The sequence below is a fragment of the Lissotriton helveticus genome, chromosome 5_1, assembly GCF_964261635.1.
Source record: "Lissotriton helveticus chromosome 5_1, aLisHel1.1, whole genome shotgun sequence".
Taxonomy (NCBI): Eukaryota; Metazoa; Chordata; class Amphibia; order Caudata; family Salamandridae; genus Lissotriton; species Lissotriton helveticus.
In genome coordinates, this window is record NC_136065.1 from 1,176,115,361 (window position 1) to 1,176,135,468 (window position 20,108).

General features: G+C 46.1%; 1 protein-coding gene across 1 annotated transcript in view; it reads right to left on the reverse strand.

The window, feature by feature from the left end:
* AFAP1L2 (actin filament associated protein 1 like 2) overlaps nt 1–20,108 on the reverse strand; it is a 523,453-nt gene that overhangs the window by 2,746 nt on the left and 500,599 nt on the right. Inside the window, exons 15-18 of the mRNA XM_078643868.1 lie at nt 19,004–19,196; nt 13,136–13,300; nt 11,467–11,660; nt 6,313–6,438 (exon numbers count right to left, since the gene is read on the reverse strand). Coding sequence (XP_078499994.1) covers nt 6,313–6,438; nt 11,467–11,660; nt 13,136–13,300; nt 19,004–19,196 — 678 coding nt within the window. The remainder of the gene's footprint in view (nt 1–6,312; nt 6,439–11,466; nt 11,661–13,135; nt 13,301–19,003; nt 19,197–20,108) is intronic.

A 20,108-nucleotide genomic window follows, 5' to 3' on the forward strand; every position in this document is an offset into this window, starting at 1 on the left:
AATTACGAATGAGAGAACCGGGAATGTTATAAGGTTTGTTAAGAGTTCCCTGGTCTCTGGCTGGAAGGAAAGTCAAGAATCTTCAGCACGCTACATCACCCCTCCTAAATAAAATACATAAAATGTAAATGTGTTTATAAAGCGCAGCTACCTCCGGAGAGGTGTCCCGGCGCTGGGGGCCGTCAGGAAGATTAAGCGAGCTATTGCCCAGAGTCACATGGTGCTGGGCTAACCTGCCGCCGGAGCCGGGGATCGAACCGTGAACTCTGTGGTCCAGAGTCAGGTACCCTGGCCGCTGCGCCTCACCTCTTCCACACAGGCTAAAGTCAGGCTTCAACACATCCACGGTTCCATGCAACTGGAAGCAGGACGGCTCAAGCAGACACACAAAGCAGCCTGTCCAAGGTCTTGGTCCGCGGTATGCAGCACTGAAATACAGCACTATTGGGCCTGTGCCAGCGAGTTTTGAAATTTTAGACAAATTCATCTGACTTATGCACTTGGTGTGGGTGGTCAGCATCTCGGAAAAAGCTACAGACTGATCTGTCTCTTTCTTAATAAATTCTACTTTTTGTTAGACACAGGATCTGACTTATCACATAGAGGAAGATTAAATCCCTTCCAACTGATTGAGTCTCAATGTTGGAAACATTTGGTTTAGTCCTGTGAAACAGCCTACATGAATGAATGACTCTGATTTGCATTGCTTAGTAACAAAACACATAAACACGTCATCAATAGATGCATGATTAAAATGCATCTAAAATGAATAACAATCAGATACAAATAACCAAAATCACCAGTACCAAATTCTTATATCACATCTTATATCACATTTAAAGCTGTTCTGAGTCTCCAAGCGCTGCTTCCCAAAACGTAGGTACACTGCTACCACTTAGAGAGCTTTCTAAGGTTGTCTAAAAGGGTTGTCTGGACTGGTGCAGGGTGCTCACCATTAGTGAACATCATATACCAGGCCAGCTTCTCACACCATCATATGCCTATAGGTGTGACAATTTAGACTATTCCAGGCCGCCAAAACTATAAAAATGGGTTGGGCGACAGAATTTAGCCATTTTTAATCTATATTGAATTAATAAACAACTGTTTTGCTGATCTTTAAATTAGAGACACAGCACCACCATGCGGCAGATCATAAGAACCTTTTTTTTTTTTTTTTGGGAGTTTTATATAGCGCGAACTACACCCGAATGTATCAGAGCGCTTTTCATGAGCACCAGTTGTGTTACAGATGGAGACATTCATTTTTGTTAGCCACGGGGAGATTAAGTGATTTGCCCAGAATCACAGGATGTTGAGAGTACCTGCCAAGACTCGAACCCAGTTCCCCATCTTAGAGGTCAACTGCTCTTTTAGGGCACATCCTTGCTGATAGTAAAGTGCCAGTGCCAAGCACCGGAAACCACTAGCCCAAATTAAGCAGTGGTTTGCATCAAAAACCATGGGTGGGTGCATGGGAATGCCCATGTACCAGCCATGGAATGCCCTCTTAACGCTAAGTAACACAAAGCAGTGCTTTGACCTGCTTTGCTTACTCTTAGGCAACTTTTTAGCCCAAAACAAGTTTTGTGTTGGAAAGTAAATAACAGAAAAATACATTTGGCACTGCTTTAGGTCACATTTTTGCGGTGCAAACTCGCCGCAAAATGTTTGTACATCTGGGGCAAAAAGACACGTGAGCCCTACACGTCCTAAAAATCCTTTTCAAGAGTTTGAGGAGACATGTAAGTACTGTCATCTCAGCATTAAGTGGGCATTTTAAACATATATTGACATTCTGGGGTATTTCCTAAAAGATGCTAGGGCAAGGCATATCTCTCCGGAAACTTACTTAAGAAAGCCCCCTCTTTTCTGATATACACATTATCCCCGAGGTGAAAAGTGGCACGAGGCTAGCTTTTTAATCAAGGTTGAATCTCAAACGTTGTGTAATGTAAAATTATGTTTCTAATTGAGAAAGAAGATAAAACAGGGACATCTCTCATAACAGGGAAATCTCTTTCACTGATGGGCAGAGTATAACATGTTCGGAAGTGTGTAAATCCCCCAGTGCCACCCGACCATAACTAATACTCCAGAAGGATGCCTAATGCATTCAGCTAATCACTAGATGGCAACCCCATCCCAAATATTTAATGGAACAAGGGTAATTTTTTGAAATGACTCGTTTAATCACAGACCTCATTCGGGCACCTCTTTGCACGGCGGTCTTCATTTTCACTAACTCATAGGCCTACAATTTAAATGTCACTTGGCTTGCATTGCTGTGATGTAATTGGACGATGGTTTCCATGGCTCTTCTTGATCAATCAATCAATCAATCAATCAATCATACCATTTGTATAGCGCACTACTCACCCGGGAGGGTCTCAAGGCGCTTGGGTAAGGGGTATGCTACTGCTCGAACAGCCAGGTCTTGAGTTGTTTCCTGAAGGCGAGATGGTCCTGGGTCAGCCGAAGGTGGATGGGGATGGAGTTCCATGTCTTGGCAGCCAGGTAAGAGAAGGATCTTCCTCCGGCTGTGGCTCTTCGGATGCGTGGTACGGCTGCGAGGGCGAGGCTGGTGGACCGTAGCTGGCGGGTGGGCGTGTAGAAGGTCAGGCGGTCGTTGAGGTACTTGGGGCCCAGGTAGTGGAGAGACTTGTGTGCGTGGGTGAGGAGCCGGAACGTGATCCTCTTGTCGACAGGGAGCCAGTGCAGGTTCCTCAGGTGGCTGGAGATGTGGCTGCGTCGGGGGACATCCAGGATGAGTCGGGCAGAGGCGTTCTGGATGCGCTGGAGTCTTTTCTGTAGCTTGGCTGTAGTTCCGGCGTAGAGGGCGTTTCCGTAGTCCAGTCGGCTGGTGACGAGTGTGCTTGGGTGACAGTCTTCCTGGTCTCGGTCGGGATCCAGCAGAAGATCTTGCGAAGCATACGCAGGGTGTTGAAGCACGATGAGGAGATGGCGTTGACTTGTCTGGTCATGGAGAGGGAGGAGTCCAGGATGAAGCCCAGGTTGCGTGTGTGGTCGGTTGGCTTGGGTGCGGTGCCCAGGGCTGGAGGCGACCAGGAGTCGTCCCAGGCGGAGGGCGAAGATCCCAGGATGAGGACTTCCATCTTGTCCGAGTTCAGTTTCAGGCGGCTGTCCTTCATCCACTCGGCGACGTCTTTCATCCCTTCGTGTAGGCAGGTTCTGGCGGTGTCGGGGTCTCTGGTGAGGGAGAGGATCAGCTGGGTGTCGTCAGCGTAGGAGATGATGTTCAGGTTGTACTGGCGTGCGATGGCTGCGAGAGGTCTCATGTAGACGTTGAAGAGGGTGGGGCTGAGTGAAGATCCTTGCGGGACGCCGCAGATGACTTCGGTGGCCTCGGAGCGAAACGGGGGGAGGCGGACTCTTTGTGTTCTTCCGGCGAGGAACGAGGTGATCCACTCCAGTGCCTTCTCTTGGATGCCGATGTTGCTGAGGCGCTGGACTAGGGTGCGGTGGCAGACAGTGTCGAACGCAGCGCAGAGGTCCAGGAGGATGAGGGCCACCGTTTCCCCCTTGTCGAGCAGGGTCCAGATGTCGTCGGTGGCTGCGATGAGGGCGGTCTCGGTGCTGTGGTTGGCTCTGAAGCCGGACTGCGAGGGGTCGAGGGATCCGTTCGTCTCGAGGAAGGCGGTCAGCTGTCTGTTGACGATCTTCTCGATGACTTTAGCAGGAAAAGGGAGGAGCGAGATGGGGCGGAAGTTTTTGAGGTCGGTGGGGTCCGCTGTAGGTTTCTTCAGGAGGGCGCTGAGCTCGGCGTGCTTCCAGCTCTCCAGGAAGGTGGCGGTGTTGAAGGAGGTGTTGATGATGTTCCGGAGTTGGGGTGCGATGGTGGAGTCGGCCTTGTTGAAGACGTGGTGTGGGCAGGGGTCGGTCGGTGATCCGGAGTGGATGGTGTTCATCGTGCGGGCTGTGTCTTCGGTGGTCACCGTGGTCCAGGTGCGAAGGGTGGCGGTGGGGGGCGTTGGTTCGACGGTTGGGTGCGTGGGTGGTGCGCCGAAGCTGTTGTGGATGTCGGCGATCTTGCGGTGGAAGAACGAGGCGAGGGAGTCGCAGAGGTCTTGTGAAGGAGTGATGTCGTTGGTACCAGTGCTGGGGTTGGAGAACTCCTTGACGATGCTGAAGAGTTCCTTGCTGTCGTGGGTATTGTTGTCCAGTCGTTCCTTCAGGGATTTCTTCTTGGTGGTGCGGATGAGCTGGTGATGCTTGCGGGTAGCGTGTTTGAGGGTGGTCATGTTGTCGGTGGTCCGGTCGAGGAGCCGGGCTTTCTCGTGGGTGCGGCAGGTCTTCTTGGAGTCCTTGAGTTCGTCGGTGAACCAGGATGCCTTCTTGCTTCTGGGTCTGCTGGGGGGTTCTTCAGTGGCGCGAGGTCATCGGCACAGGCGGTCAGCCACTGCGTGAAGTTCCGGGCTGCTTCGTTGGGGTCCGTTGCACTGGCGGGTGGGTTCTGGCTGAGAGAGGTGTTGAGCTGCTCGGTGGTGATCTTACTCCAGCTTCTGTGGGGAATCTGAAGTGGGTGGTGGTGGGTCGTTGTTCTTCTGTAGCTGAAGTGGACGCAGCTGTGGTCGGTCCAGTGGAGTCCGGTGGAGTGGCTGAAGGTGATGTGCTTGCTGGATGAGAAGACGGGATCAAGCGTGTGGCCGGCGTGGTGGGTGGGGGTGTTGACCAGTTGCTTGAGTCCGAGGTTGGTGAGGTTTTCCAGCAGGGCGGTGGTGTTGCGGTCCTTGTTGTTCTCCAGGTGGAAGTTGAGGTCCCCTAGGAGGATTTAGTCAGCGGAGGGGAGGTCGTGTGGGCTGATGAAGTCTGTGATGTCTTCGCTGAATTGTGTGCGTGGTCCCGGGGGTCTGTAGACGAGGGTGCCTCTGAGGGTCGTCTTTGGGTCGGTGTGAATCTGGAAGTGGAGATGTTCGGCTGCGGCGAAGGGGTCGTTGGCGTCGGTCGTGATGCAGATGGTGTTCTTGTGGACGATGGCGATGCCTCCTCCGGTCTGGTTGACGCGGTCCCTCCTGATGATCTTGTACCTGTCCGGGATGGCGATGGCGATGTCGGGTGCAGAGGAGGCGTTCATCCAGGTTTCCGTGAGGAAGGCGACGTCCGGTGATGTAGCGTCGAGGAGGTTCCAAAGTTCCACGGCGTGTCTGTGGATGGAGCGGGTGTTGAGCAGGATGCACTTGAGGTGGTTGCTGCTGGTGCTTGGCTTGGCGGTGCGGGGGAGGTTCGGAGGCAGGTGAACTTGCAGGTACAGCAGGTGAAGGGTCCATGGGTGCGTCTCGGGGTGGCTCGGCAGCAGGCGTGGGGTCCGGCCGGCATTGAGTGCGTTGAGAGTGGCGGCGTCGTAGGTCCATCGTGTGGGCTGGCATCGTCGGGGGCCAGGGGTCCTGGCACTGGGCGCGGTCCAGGCGCGGACGGGCACAGACGGGCTTGCCTTTGGCGCGCCTTCGGCGCACAATCGGCGCGCCCGCTGCGCGTGTGCATGGGCAGCATAAGAAGGAGCCGGGAGGGAGGGGCAGCTGGGTGGCTGGGAGCGGGGCGGCGAATGGGCAGGGGGGGGCGGGGCCGCAGGGAGGCAGCGGCGGGAAGGAGGACAGGGGGCGGCTCAGCGGCAGCTGGGTCGCCCTGTGGATTAAAAAGGCTAAGAAACGAGAAAAAAAAGAAGTGAAGGCAGCAGGGGAAGGAGAGTGAGAGAGCGAGTAGAAAAATGAAGGCAGCAAAAGGCAGGGAGAGCGAGAAGCGAGCTAGAGAGAAAACGAAGGCAGCAGAGGTCAGAGACCAAAAAACGAGCGAGAGGAGCGAGGCAGCAAAGGGCACCAGGTCACAGCTGAAGGCGGCAGTAGCAGGGGTGTGTGGGGGCGACCTCGCCTGGTTACAGGCTCAGCGGTCGCTCCCTGTCCCTCTGCGCTGTCTCCTTAAGAAGGAGCCGGGAGGGAGGGGCAGCTGGGTGCCTGGGAGCGGGCGGTGAATGGGCAGGGGGGGTGGGGCCGCAGGGAGGCAGCGGCGGGAAGGAGGACAGGGGGCGGCTCAGCGGCGGCTGGGTCGCCCTGTGGATTAAAAAGGCTAAGAAACGAGAAAAAAAGAAGTGAAGGCAGCAGGGGAAGGAGAGTGAGAGAGCGAGTAGAAAAATGAAGGCAGCAAAGGGCAGGGAGAGCGAGAAGCGAGCTAGAGAGAAAACGAAGGCAGCAGAGGTCAGAGACCAAAAAACGAGCGAGAGGAGCGAGGCAGCAAAGGGCACCAGGTCACAGCTGAAGGCGGCAGTAGCAGGGGTGTGATGAAGAGGCTTGGCCTTACCTTGGCTTTCTGCATCACAGTCCCTTTCCCTGCTGTCATGATGGACATTGGGCGGTTTTTTAAAGCAGTTGCCGAGTTCACAGGTGAACAGTCAGAAGCATGAACAGGACTGCCAGAGATTTTTACCTGCATGTAGAAAAAACAACACAGATGAATACACTGACATTAAAACAAGAGTTTATCAGCTCTTTACAAGATATAGGGAAAGAGCCTCAGCAACAATCAAACAACTACACAATCCAACAACAAAACTGGTGAAGACTTAGGATGAAAAGAGCCTAGAGACAGCTTGCACCTTTAACAAATTTTGGCGTTTTCTGATACGATTAGCGACTTTAAAAAACAATGGTGTCACCACACTTTATGCTCACTACAACATCATTGAGCGTGCAGTTTGTGACGAGAAGTTGTAGCACTATTCCGTCCAATATACACTATTCAATTGTTCGTCAGACAAATCATAGGTCAGTCAAATGATTTATTCAGCTCTCAATTAAGCATCCTTAGCTCTTTTATAAACCAGCGAGTTTCCAGATGTCAAAGTCACGCAACAATGTTATTGCGATTAAGTCATAATCGTTTACAGCAGAAAATACAACATACAAGGAATAATTACGATTACTTTAACAATCACATTCAAAACATTTAGGCTTTGTAAGAAATTGGGTTACTGGTTGAGGGGGTTGAAACCCTCAAGAAGGAAGCACTATTCCTGTCTGGGTGAAGTAAGAAGCAAACCCCAAATTAACCAGTACTTAAACCCTCTGGTAGTTTGGGATAAAAGTAGTTCAGTTTAATTTAAAGGCAATGATTAAGGTATTTATACAACACTTCAAACAGTAATAAAGTGAATACTCAATACAAGGAAAATCCCACACCAAACTAGAAAAATGAAATAACTTAATTGAGACCCAACGGACAAAAATCCAATTAGTAGAACAAGAGATATGCAATTTGAAAGATTTTAGTGAAAATGGAACCTAAAAGCACAAATCGCAAACTGTGGTTATCTGGCAGAGCCGAACGAGGGAACAAAGTCACAAGTTCAGGCCAACTGCAATGGAGCACGGGGTGGATACGGGAACCAAGTTAGGCCCACTGAACAAAGTACCTAAAATCCTGGTTTACGGAGCGCTGTGAGATCATGTGTCGAGGGTGTGATGCACAGAGGTGGTTCCAAGGAGCTGTAGGGCTACAATGATGAGTCCTGCATTGGCATCAAGGATGGTGTTGACGAGGGCCTTTAGAAGCAAAGTTCTACGTCGAAAATGCATCACGCACTGGCGGTTCCGAAGAAGTTGCTGGTCTGCAATGTGAAGTCATGCATCATTGTCGCAGATGCTGTGGACGACTGGCTTGCAATGTGAAGGCCTGCATTAAGAACACGAAGCACAGCAGTGGTTCAGAAGAAGTTGGGATAAGATGTCCTGCGTCAGGGATGTGTCACACACCGGGTGTTCCAAAGTGGCTGCAAGGAGATGCAGCGTGCTGCATCAGTCCTGCTCAACGGACCACAGCTGAGCTGGCAGAGCACCTTCTGGCCCACTTCCGAAGGTCCAGGACTAGGATTGCACCACATGGAGGGCGAGACTCACAGCAAGTGCAGGTGCTGGGTTCTAGATGGTTGGAGCCTTTCCTGTCCCTGAGGCTCTCATCAGGAGGCCAGTCAACTAGCCCTTGGAGTCACTCTTGTGGTCCTGGGATCAAGGATACAGGTCCAATCATTTCACTCAGGCTGCAGGCCAAAAGAGTAGCAGTCCTTTTGGCTAAGCAGCACAGCAGTCCTTCTGAGTCTTCCACAGGTCCAGAGGAGTGCTGAAGAGTTGGATCTGGTGGCCACTTTGAAGTAGGAGGAGGTTTGCAGTATTTCCTTCCTCCCTGCTCTGGTCCTAGCTTGGCTGGGGTCACAAAAGACTAGTGTCAAAACCCATTGAGAGTGTGTGCTGAGCAGAGATTTTGTGATGTGCAAGTGTGGTAAGGGAAAGCTCCTCCCCCTCATCAAGTCAAGGATGGCCCATCATGCCAGCAATTATTCCCCTTTGTCTCACTGTCTGAGAGTAATATAGAAAGACCAACTGTCAGCTATATCCAGTCTTGTGACCCAGGTTAGAGGCACCAAATAGTTGGGACAAGAATATGCTGACTTTTGCCAACTTTCTTAAAGTGGCATTTACAGAATTGTGACTTAAAATATGACTTTAACATTAAAAAAGGTTTTAAATTGCAATCCTTAATACACCAAACTCAATATTCCTACCTGTTCCCAATTGACAGTTATCACTTATTAATTGTATTATGCTATTACAACCCAATGTTATCCTACTGGAGAGGCAAGCCTTGCTGTAGTGAAAGACGAATACAAGAGTTTTTCACTACTAGGACATGTAAGACTTAAAAGTGCATGTCCGACTTTCCCAATACACTGCACCCTTCCCTCTGAGCTGTATAGGGCCTACCGTAGGGGTGACATATATATTGTAAAGGGAGGTTCAGGCATGGCAAGAGGTTTATTTTGGCAGGTTGAAATGGCAGTTTAAAACTACACACAATCGGCAATGGCAGGCATTAGATGGGTTTAAAGGGCTACTTAAGTGGGTGACACAATGAGGGCTTCAGGCCCACTCGTAGCATTTAATTTACCGGACTACATGTAGTACCACTTTACCAGGAACTTACAATTAAATTACATGTGCCAATTGGTTGCCAGCCAATTTCACAATGTTTTAGGGAGAGAGCACAAGCACTTTAGCATTGATTAGCAGTGGTAAAGTACTAAAACCCAACAACAATGGGTTCAGAAAAGAGGAGGGTGAAGGCAAAACGTTTTGGAATGACCCAGCAGAAACGGCCAAGTCCAACAAGCCTCATCACAGTTTAGAACATCGGAAGGTTCAAAGCTGCAAAGAAGACAATAGAGTGCAGAGGGACAATATCGGCTTCCATAGATTCTGCGCCAGCTTTCCAATATTTGTCTTTATGTATTTCCCGGTTTACGTCAGAACATTCTACCATGAGTGGGTGTTCTAATAACACTATAGCAGTTACATTTGGGGGTATAGCAGCCATTAAAAGGCCCCTTGCTCATTACAGACCTAATCCACATGCTATGAAGGAAAGTGAAGTTAACAATCAGTGTAGTCCTCAGTAGTGGGCTATAATGATATATCAAAGTTTACATATTGCTGTAGTCACCAGGCCTTTTACTGCAGAAAGTGACCATATATTTACCTCTGAAAATTACAAACACTTCAAACTTTATACAATCTCCTGCCAAAAGTTCGCCCAATGCAAACTGAAGAACACAGTTCATCATAACTCAAACCAACTTTACCCCGTACTCCAACAGTTCAATGAGTGCATGGTCATACATTCAGTTGAACTGAAAGCCACTGCTCAAGGTGTGCTTTGACTACTGGCAGCAAGGTCAATGAAATGCACGAGACAGGCACACAGTTTGTTTTTCGAATCCAGATCATACATGTGAATTGCTTCATAGATAGAGGGTCTGGTGTACTATTGGGCATTTCACTAATGGAGGATGTATATTGTACACTTGCTGGGCACTTGACAAAATTCAATGTGACTGATGTTGAATAACAATATGAATATTCAGAGGAGGTTGCAAAACATACACTTCAATAATATTATAGAGAAAGACACCGTTTGCCAACCACGTATGAATGGAAACAAATGCAACGATGGAGTTTCACAAGGCACAACATACCTTGATTCAGGTGTTTACATACCGGATAGGAAAACCTTTATGCCCCCTATATGCCCTCCTCCCCGGGGCCAGCAGTGATGGTTCCTAAAGGGGAAGTTGTTCCATGGAAACAGCGTTCCCCTTGTGAATGAGATGCCAGCCTAAGTTAGGTATTTGTGTTTGTGATCACAGTCACAAAGCTTTGATGCACACCACTCATCTACCTAAATAAGAGAAGGATACCCCCTCCTATTTACAATTCTTAATGGGTCACAAAACGTCTCTCTTGCTCCCTCTTTGCACCAGAAAACCATGATGATCAAACTGTCCAGTGGATACACACAGTACCTCAAAGTCTTACTGTCCTCCAGGACATACTGGTTCGACCAAATAACACTGTGGTTTCAGTTCAGAATATTATTTACTCAAAATGTAGCAGGGTTTAAATGGCACAGAGCACTGCCATCTTTCATTGGACTATATATTCCTATAGTATGTACTGTATAATATTTCTGGTTTAGTTCAATAGATAGATGTTCTACACTTTAACTCATAGTAGTGGGAATGATCCTTTAAACCTATAGTTACAAATAACTCCTGAGGCAACATTTCTCTGTTTGTGATATATACACTCCGGTTCCCTCGTGAGGTCCAAAGAGAAAACAAACCAATGCACACTAAGGCAAGCCAATCAGTTATTACACTGTAAGTCATTACACTGTATAGCCGAGTCAACCCAACATTTGAGTGAGCCAATAAATGTAATAGACAAATTATTCAACAACTGCACACTACAGATGGGCGAATCATTCCATACAAATTGCAACGTGGCAATCAATACACACAATGTCTGAGACATTCATTTGATACAAGCTACATATGCTTTCAGAAATAAATCTGGGCACACTACAGAAAGAACAATGGATTCACACTGCAATAGTCAACTGATCAATGAACATTACGACCAAATCAAGAAATGCACACTACAGCTCGCTCAATACACTCCACAGGGCTCATTTAAAACATACTGCAAGAGTCAATAAATGAATACACACTGTGGCTAAGTAAAAACATGAATGTGTACTTTAGTTGAGTCAATGAACCGGTGCACTCTACAATTAAATGGATCAAAACACATGTTAATGCACTCTATTAATACATGCATACCACACAATTAATGTCAAATACAGCTGAGTTCATCATAGTAGACTACAGCACAATTCATCAAAACACACTGCAGCTGAGTGAATGTATGCACAGTGGAACTGAATCACTCAACTGACACTACAACTGAGTAAATCAATCAGTGCCCACTCTATGAAAGTAAACTAATTAATGCACACAGAAGCAATGTAAAGTCGACAAATCTAGAGTGCGATCCTCACATACACAAATCAATGGGTGATGGGAAAGGGAAACCCCAAACTCCTTTGTGTGCCCTGTGATCTTACATTTGCACTGGTCCCTTCCAGGATGACGGAGTCTACTGCAGTCCCGAGGGTGACCGGGCCGGATTCAGCCTTCCGCAGGTTCTCCTTTATCTCCACCATGCTCAGCTCCAAGTCCACTCTCCTGTTCTCTTTTGCTTTGCTCTCCTCGTCTATCTCCCTTAACTTCTCTTCAAGGGTGGACAGCACCTCTTTTTCTGGAAGGGAAAGAAAAGAGATTTTCCTAAGATGACTCAAGAGCTCTTGTGTGTGCTTACTGGCCATATGATTTCGATAAACCAGTATAACCCCTCCTCAAAGAAAGATGATCATGTTTACATCCGAACTGAACCTTCTTCTCTAGTCAGAGGCCCAGCAACTGGAAGACATTCTATGGCCTCCCATTAAAATGTTTCAGGACTTCTGTTAGCTCCTTAAAGTGGTAGATACCTGGTGATGTCAATGCAAACTACACTTTCTAAATTAAAAAAAATCAATGAGACTTCCTGGATAAAAATAGCCTGAAGAATAGTCCCGGGAACACTTCTCTCCCTCACTTTATTAGGGCAAGGGATCTCTCTCCACTCTCTGCAGTTCAAACCTTAATTTGAGTTTCCAATCAAATACTTTTAAGGTATTGCATGAGACAGAGCATGCAAGGTCATGTATGAGAAATGTGGTTACTTACAGGGGTTTAGAGCCTGCCCATTGCTTACCATTGGTTGACCTAAACATCACTCAGTTTCTTAATTCTCTTTGTCAGCGCCTGCCGGCTTTACTTGAGGTTGTCTCTTCTCTGGTACATGGCTCCAAGTAGTGCTTCTTTGCTTGTTGTCATTCCACTGCTTGTGCTTTCAGGGCTACGTTTTCTTGTAGTTAAAGCATTTCATAGGAGCGCATGTTTGCAGGCCTTTTTACCTGACCTTATTTCTCTCTCTAAAGAGCTCTTGTTTTCGCTTTTGTTTATTAACGCATTACATGAGTTTCAGTTACATTACACAAGACCACACTCATTTTTTAGGCACAAGGAGATTAAGTTATGTAATTTAGTATACCATGAGGGATATAATATGTGAGGTCTTAAGCAGTGCTTGGTGGGGGCGCAAGTTAAAGTTAGCTCAGTAAACTACAAATGGTAAATTTCAGTGTTTTTTTTGTTTTAAAATAATAGTTTATATTTTATAACAATTCCTAACTATGACATCACTTTAACCTTTAGTTTTTTTCAGAGAACTTCTAAGGTTTTCTTTTAATGTAAATTAGGATGTATTACCATGCCTAACTTGAACTGCAATTAAACCCAAGTTGTTTTTTTTTTACAGTGAATGTCTGTTTTTTTTTTAAATCCTATTCACCTCCATCACTTAGCATAGCTTTCGACCATGTGCAGAAGCAGTTTGTATAGCAGGCTAGTGTTTTTGGACCTCCCTTTTTCTCAACCTTTGTTTTGAAATGTTTTGTGAAGATTCGTAAAAACCACACCAAAGGTATTAGTCAAACAAAAACACTATTAGTATGGAAACTCAGACCTAAGTATATATAGCTATAGTATATATAGCTACGCAGTGGTCATCACCGCTGTGATGCGATTATCCATATATCAATCAAGGTGGATGTGGCTGGAGGTTACATTTATATATAATATCAACACAAGTAACTTTCTGTTACTAAATATTATATGCTGGTTTGTCACCTTTGCATCCTGCTATTGTCTCCTTCAGCTCTCGTCTCTCTTTCCGAAGAAGGGCCAACTGAGAGCGGAGTTCTTCCTTCTCCTTCTCTAGCTTCTCTTTCTCCTCCTTCAGACGCTTGACATCAAACTCCATGCGGTTCTTTCCCAGTTTATTTTCCACAGAGGCTGCAAACATTAACAGAAGCGCAAGACAAGCATAAGGGTCAAGTAGTAAAAGAAAGGTAAGAGCTTGTAAAGTATGCCTCTTATTTAAGAGCATGGCTAAAACCTGTGGTGGACATTTTGGTTTATTCTTACTGGAATGGGAACTTGTTCACTAAGAAGAGTTTGGCTGACGGAAAAATCAAGCTGATTAAGACCATAAGATCAAAATCTCAACTCAACAGTGTGAGATCCAGCTTATAATACTCAAATGGAGATATCCTCAGATGAGGAGACAAAAACAGCAAACTGTGTGTGCAAGATGTGTGGGACTCATGATATACCTTGAAACAGACTGAAATTTACACCAAGAACATCAACAAACACAGGTATTTTTAGTTACTAAATGAAAATACTCACCAAAGGGACAACACTAAAGGCCTTATTATGAGTACCTCAGCACTTCTAATGTAGGAATGCTATACCTAGAATGAACTGCATGGTATTGAGATTACCAAGCGCCGCCCCATAACCTAATGCTTGATATCAAAACTGGGATCAGTGGGTGTTGTATCACCCACACTGCTGGGTACATATCTGATGCAATTCTTGCCCCTCGTAACTTCATTTATAATAACCAAAAAATATCATGTTTACCTGGACTGATCTTGTAATAATTTAGTTCAACCTACATATCTCTTCTCCAATTAAATGTATTGCCACAAACACTAAGACAGTGCTTCTCCAGGCATTTGGAGCCACAATCACTTCTTAGCACAACAAACGTTCGGGTCCCACCTAGCTTCAATAGACATGAGGCGGGCAATTTTTTTTAAGTAACTAAAGCATCATGTGGTAGTGCACTGGCCTTCATAAACAGCACATTTTCCATTGAACTGCCCTTTAAATTTGCGCCGACATACTGGTTTACTAATAAAACTATATTGTGTGGAAATCGGGATTCAGTGAATATTTATAATTTGTGCATCAAGTAAGGTATCTTGATTTGTTTTGATACTAAAATTGTTTCCATCACACTGCAGAATAACAAAACAATTTGCATAATATTTTGCTTTCCTAACTGCTGAATGTGTACAATTAATTTACAGGTTTTTACATTTTGTTATGTGTTACAAAAATAACATCCTACAGCCTTTTCTTTCACACTCTCTGTACCCAGCAAGATTATCACATAATTAATTTCACTTTTGTTTCTCTGACTGCAAAGCAAGAGGAGTTTGTAAAGACCAATTTCCATGTTAAGCAAAATAAGCAACAATTTGTCAGAAGACAAAGCCTGACCTTTGACCTCTGTCTTTGTAGCACAGCAAATGTGAGAAGATAAATACAGTATGTAAAGGCATCTGAATTTTTTGCTTGGACTTTCACTAAAATCTGCTCACGACCCACAGTTTGGGACACACTGCTCTGAGACAACTGGGTACAGTTTGAATTAAAACGACACCTACCCACTTTCTGTATTAACCTAACCTCTGCATTACTTTATACTCCAACTATCACACATCTAGTGTCTTCCACCTTGGGAGTATTTGATGAATCAGTGTAGGTATTTTCCCGGTGTCTCATTTGTTTCTACTAACTTTCATAGTCAACTTTGTACACGGCTCTGCTGCCTTTATGCTAGGTTCACAGTATATTAACGCACATTCAGGTACATATATATATATATATATATATATATATATATATATATATATATATATATATATATATATATATATATATATATATATGCCAAAAGACCTTTGGTTAGCATCTCCAAATTTAAATAGACCTACTGAATGCAACATATTTAATTTCTGAGATATCCTAGTGAAACTGCCTACGCTTTTGTTAGGAAAGCTCGGGACAGACTCTGGCCTTGTGTTTAAGTATTGCTGTTAATCGGAGCCCGTGAAGGGGCTCTGATTAACAGCAATACTTAAACAAAAGGCCACAGCATAGCTGCCAAGGTTTCAAATTGCTATGTGTGACATTTTCATAATTTCATTGTGACACTTTATCGGAAGCAAAAATCAAGCATGAAACATATAGAGAAACATATAAATATAAAAAATGACACCCATTTGAGCAACAAGAATCTCTTAGAAGTGCACTAACAGGGAGGGGCCTGCCTGTGAAGAGCGCGCTGCTCTGCCAAATAATGTTGCCCGTGCTGAGTGGCACCCTTAGTAAAAGCAACCACGAAAAACAAAAAAAAAACATCAGCAAAATCTCACGGTATATGTAGAGATGAAATCCAGTGTGGAAACCAGCACATTTACACCATGTGCCAATGTTGGCAACTTAGGCTCCATTATAACATGATCTTGTTGTGTGACAGCCAGCCTTGCAGCGCTAATAATTGCTACATTAATGGAATCCTACCTAACCTACATACATACTGATTATAACACAAGGGTTTCGTTTCCATTTAGTTGCCTCTGTTTTATGCTACTAGTATCGGAGTGTTGTAGTACATAACAGTTGCAAGCATTGATGCACCACCAGAGCACGACGTGCGGACATGATTTACATAAAAATAAGTGACACTGAGTGAGTGACCGGCGTCCCGTGCGCAGCGCTGCGTGGGGGCTGAGTGACTTACTTTAAATGACCTGCTGCTGCCCAGCACTGCCAGTGCTGTCTCGATAAGGCAGAGAAGCTGCTGCTGTCCACTCGAGTCGGTCGGGACACACTCCTCGCCCGCTCCTCCCCCGGCCGCGCTCGTTCTCCTGGTGGGGCCGGCTGGGCAGCCCAGAGAGAGCTGACTTTCGCCGGCTCAGCTGCCTGCCAGGAGGTCAAGTTAACTGCTGCCTGCTGCAGCCTGGCTGGTTTTGTGGGGCGCAGGCGTCCGGCCAGAGGGCAGAAGGGCACCAAAAACAAGTGGGACAGAGGGCAGAAGGGCACCAAAAACAAGTGGGACAGAGTACAGAAGGGCACCAAAAACGAGTGGGACAGAGGGCATAAGGGCACCAAAACGAGTGGGACAGAGGGCAGAAGGGCACCGAAACGAGTGGGACAGAGGGCATAATGGCACTAAAAACGAGTGGGACAAAGGGCAGAAGGGCACCAAAAATGAGTGGGACAGAGGGCAGAAGGGCACCAAAACGAGTGGGACAGAGGGCAGAAGGGCACCAAAAACGAGTGGGACAGAGGGCGGAAGGGCTCCAAAAACGAGTGGGACAGAGGGCAGAAGGGCACCAAAAATGAGTGGGACAGAGGGCAGAAAGGCACAAAAAACGAGTGTGACAGAGGGCAGAAAGGCACAAAAAACGAGTGGGACAGAGGGCAGAAGGGCACCAAAAATGAGTGGGACAGAGAGCAAAAGGGCACCAAAAACGAGTGGGACAGAGGGCAGAAGGGCACCAAAACGAGTGGGACAGAGGGCAGAATGGCACTAAAAACAAGTGGGGCAGAATGGCACTAAAAACGAGTGGGGCAGAAGGGCACCAAAAACGAGTGGGACAGAGGGAAGAAGGGCACCAAAAACGAGTGGGACAGAGGGCAGAAGGGCACCAAAAACGAGTGGGACAGAGGGCAGAAGGGCACCAAAAACGAGTGGGACAGAGGGCAGAAGGGCACCAAAAACGAATGGGACAGAGGGCAGAAGGGCACAAAAACGAATGGGACAGAGGGCAGAAGGGCACCAAAAACAAGTGGGACAGAGGGCAGAAGGGCACAAAAACGAGTGGGACAGAGGGCAGAATGGCACTAAAAACGAGTGGGACAGAGGGCAGAAGGGCACCAAAAACGAGTGGGACAGAGGGCAGAAAGGCACAAAAAAACTAGTGGGACAGAGGGCAGAAAGGCACAAAAAACGAGTGGGACAGAGGGCAGAAGATCACCAAAAACGAGTGGCATTTGGCGCCGCAGACACGCGATATTTGGTTCCTGGCGCACATAGCCATGGTTGTAGCGCACAGAGACCCTCCACTGCCGCACACAGAGGAAAAATTAGAGGGAACATTGGTGGTGAGCATATTTTGTTATAGTAAGTTTTTCACTTCCTCAGAATACAAGAAACAACCGAGTTTCAGCTGAGAACGTAGAACAGGAAGTCACACTGAGAAACAAGGGTGATGGCTCAGGTGTAGACAAGAGAGAAAATGAACAGTCTTAGGGTGAATGCTGCATAAATAAAATAAATGTGCCGTTAAAAGGAAAGAAGTAGGCAAATATTTGTGGGAACAAATTAAGCTACGTCCTCTCAAGTTTCTTTTCAAAAGTTTGGGAAGACTAGTCACAGTGATTTTAAGAGGTCTCATTTAAAACTATATCACACTCAAGTGGGTGGCATTTTCTGCTGAACTAATTTTATTCAAATTGTAAAGGCAGTCATAGATTAATATACAATTGCTTTTCCTTGACACCAAAAAAAACTAGCTATGCAAAACCCAGGTGCTGTAAAGCCTTTGATGGTTGGATGTAAAAGACTTTACAATTCAAAATCCCAAGGAGACTTTTTATTCATTCAATATTTTCTGAGGTGGTTTCCGATTAGCTGATGCCAAGTGCAACAAAAATATTTTACCAGTAATGTCTATAGACCCAGACATCTGTAGACATTACAAAATCAAGTGCAACCCTATAGCCTCCGGCAATTTAGCTCACTGGTGGGCAAAGTAATGCTTTTGCGACTTCTGGTCCTGTGAAGAGGAACTGCTCGGATCGGGAGAATTAAGTGGTGTACATTGATTCCCATCATGAACAATGTCTGCTCCTCAGTGGAGGCCGGCACAGGTAAGCACAGTGGGGGAGGGTGGGGTCGGGGTCGGGTGGGGGAAGTCGACAGAGGACGGGATAGGTAAAATTAAATAAAATACATTTAAAAAAACACTTACCTTGTTACCTTGCGCTAGGTAAGTGTTTTATTTTTTTATTTAATTCAATTATATCCGTCCCATTGTCTGTCGTCTTGCCCCTGCCCCATCTCTCTTACCTGTGTTGGCCACTACTGCTGCTCATATATAAAGCAAGTGCAGGACCACTAAAATGGGCACCCTCACCCTCCTCTTGGTTGCAGGAAACCTGGATAAGGACAGAGAAAGACCTTCCCTATCCCATCAGGTTGCAGGCGTAGGCAACGAGTCAAATCTAATCGAATGTAAGATCCTGGGACTGTTGAACTTGTGGGATGGCCCCTCAGTCCCTCCATAATCACTAGTAGACTGTTCCTCCCTACACAAGGGGCTGTTGAATTAATCTCTGGTGGTCCATCAGTAATGGCCCAGATCAACAAGACTGAACAGCCAAGTACTTGCAGCAAAGTTAATAAAGACCCCCCTCGCCCTACTCTCATGCAGGCTTCCAGTCCTGTTCCGCTGATTAATACTGATGTGCCCGATATACCTGTACCATGAACTATAGTATAGCAGACTTATCGGTTACGATGCCCTGTGTGTTAGCCATATGTGCACAGGTGATACTGGCTCCTATTCCAGTGAACCCAGTGTGCCAGACTCACATGTCTGTGCAAGCCCAGTGTTTCATAACTGACAGTTCTAATATCCATGATGAGTCAGGTTTACCTGTACCCGTGACCCTGGAGTATTAGACTCACCTCTGCTAGCGCCCTTGGCTGATGTGCTGATGACCTGTGTGGCAGACTCCCCTGCATCAGTCATCCTGTGCAGCTAGACTCACCTCTGCTTTTGCCCCCAGGTGTACCAATGACTGCGGTGAGTCAGATTCTTCTTCACTACTACCACAGTGGATCAGACTTACCTGCACTGGTGACCTTCATCTTCTCTGTTCTCTCCTTATTAACCTGTTGAATCTGTGGGCTGGTGAAGGCTGCGACTGCGAGTAGCTTCCTCTCAGGGTTACACTGGGGGAAAGCGATGTTCTGCTGCTGGGCTTGGATTTTAACCATGGGTCGCATTAAGTGTGCGTCACTATTCGTCATCGCTGGAGATCTCTGAGGAAGAGAAACAGATGTGCCAGGAGTTGTGGTGACCATCTGGAAGAACCTTGAAACCTGCTGGTATATCCTATTACATAAGTGATTTCAAAATCGATGTATTAGTAACAGGGCTACATTTTGATGAGAGCAGGTCTTTCTGCATCATCATTCATATCATGTTTATTGCTATGCAAGAGAGAAGGTACTTGATATAGCCATTTGTCTATTTTATATTGTTTTCCAATTAGTATGTAAATCAGTCCATCTATTCTGCACGCCCACCTGTCTATTATACCTATGCATACGTCTGTTCAGTACATCATCTGTATATTCAGTATATAGCTTTGTAAATGTATCTTGCTTTATTATAAATCTCCCTATTTAAAATATATACTTATACGTTTCTTCATATTGGGTCAGGTCTACAGACAGATTTTGTTTGTGGTAGACCTCTTGGAAACCATACAAAAATCTTACAGTTCACCAGCTTCCTCTACTGGCTGACTTTATGCTTGGCTTTGACCGTATACAACGCTCCACTACCTTTTGGCTAGGTTTGAGATATATATATATATATATATATATATATATATATATATATATATATATATATATATACAAAAGCTTCAGAACACCAACTAGTTACGCTCACGAGTGGGTGCACACCAAACGGGGGTGTGCCCGTACTTTAAATACGCTCCAAAAATCCAGGAAAATAATTCCTCAAGGAAAGTAGCACACACAGGGGAGGTTCCATGAAGATTTATTGCAGGAACCAACAGCAACGACGCGTTTCGCCTTGGGGCTTTGTCAAGTAGTGCAGAGAGCCGAGGCATACGTCGGTTTAAAAAGGCAACATGTGACACAATGAAAACAATCCTTATGCCTCGGCTTTCTGCACTACTTGACAAAGCCCCAAGGCGAAAC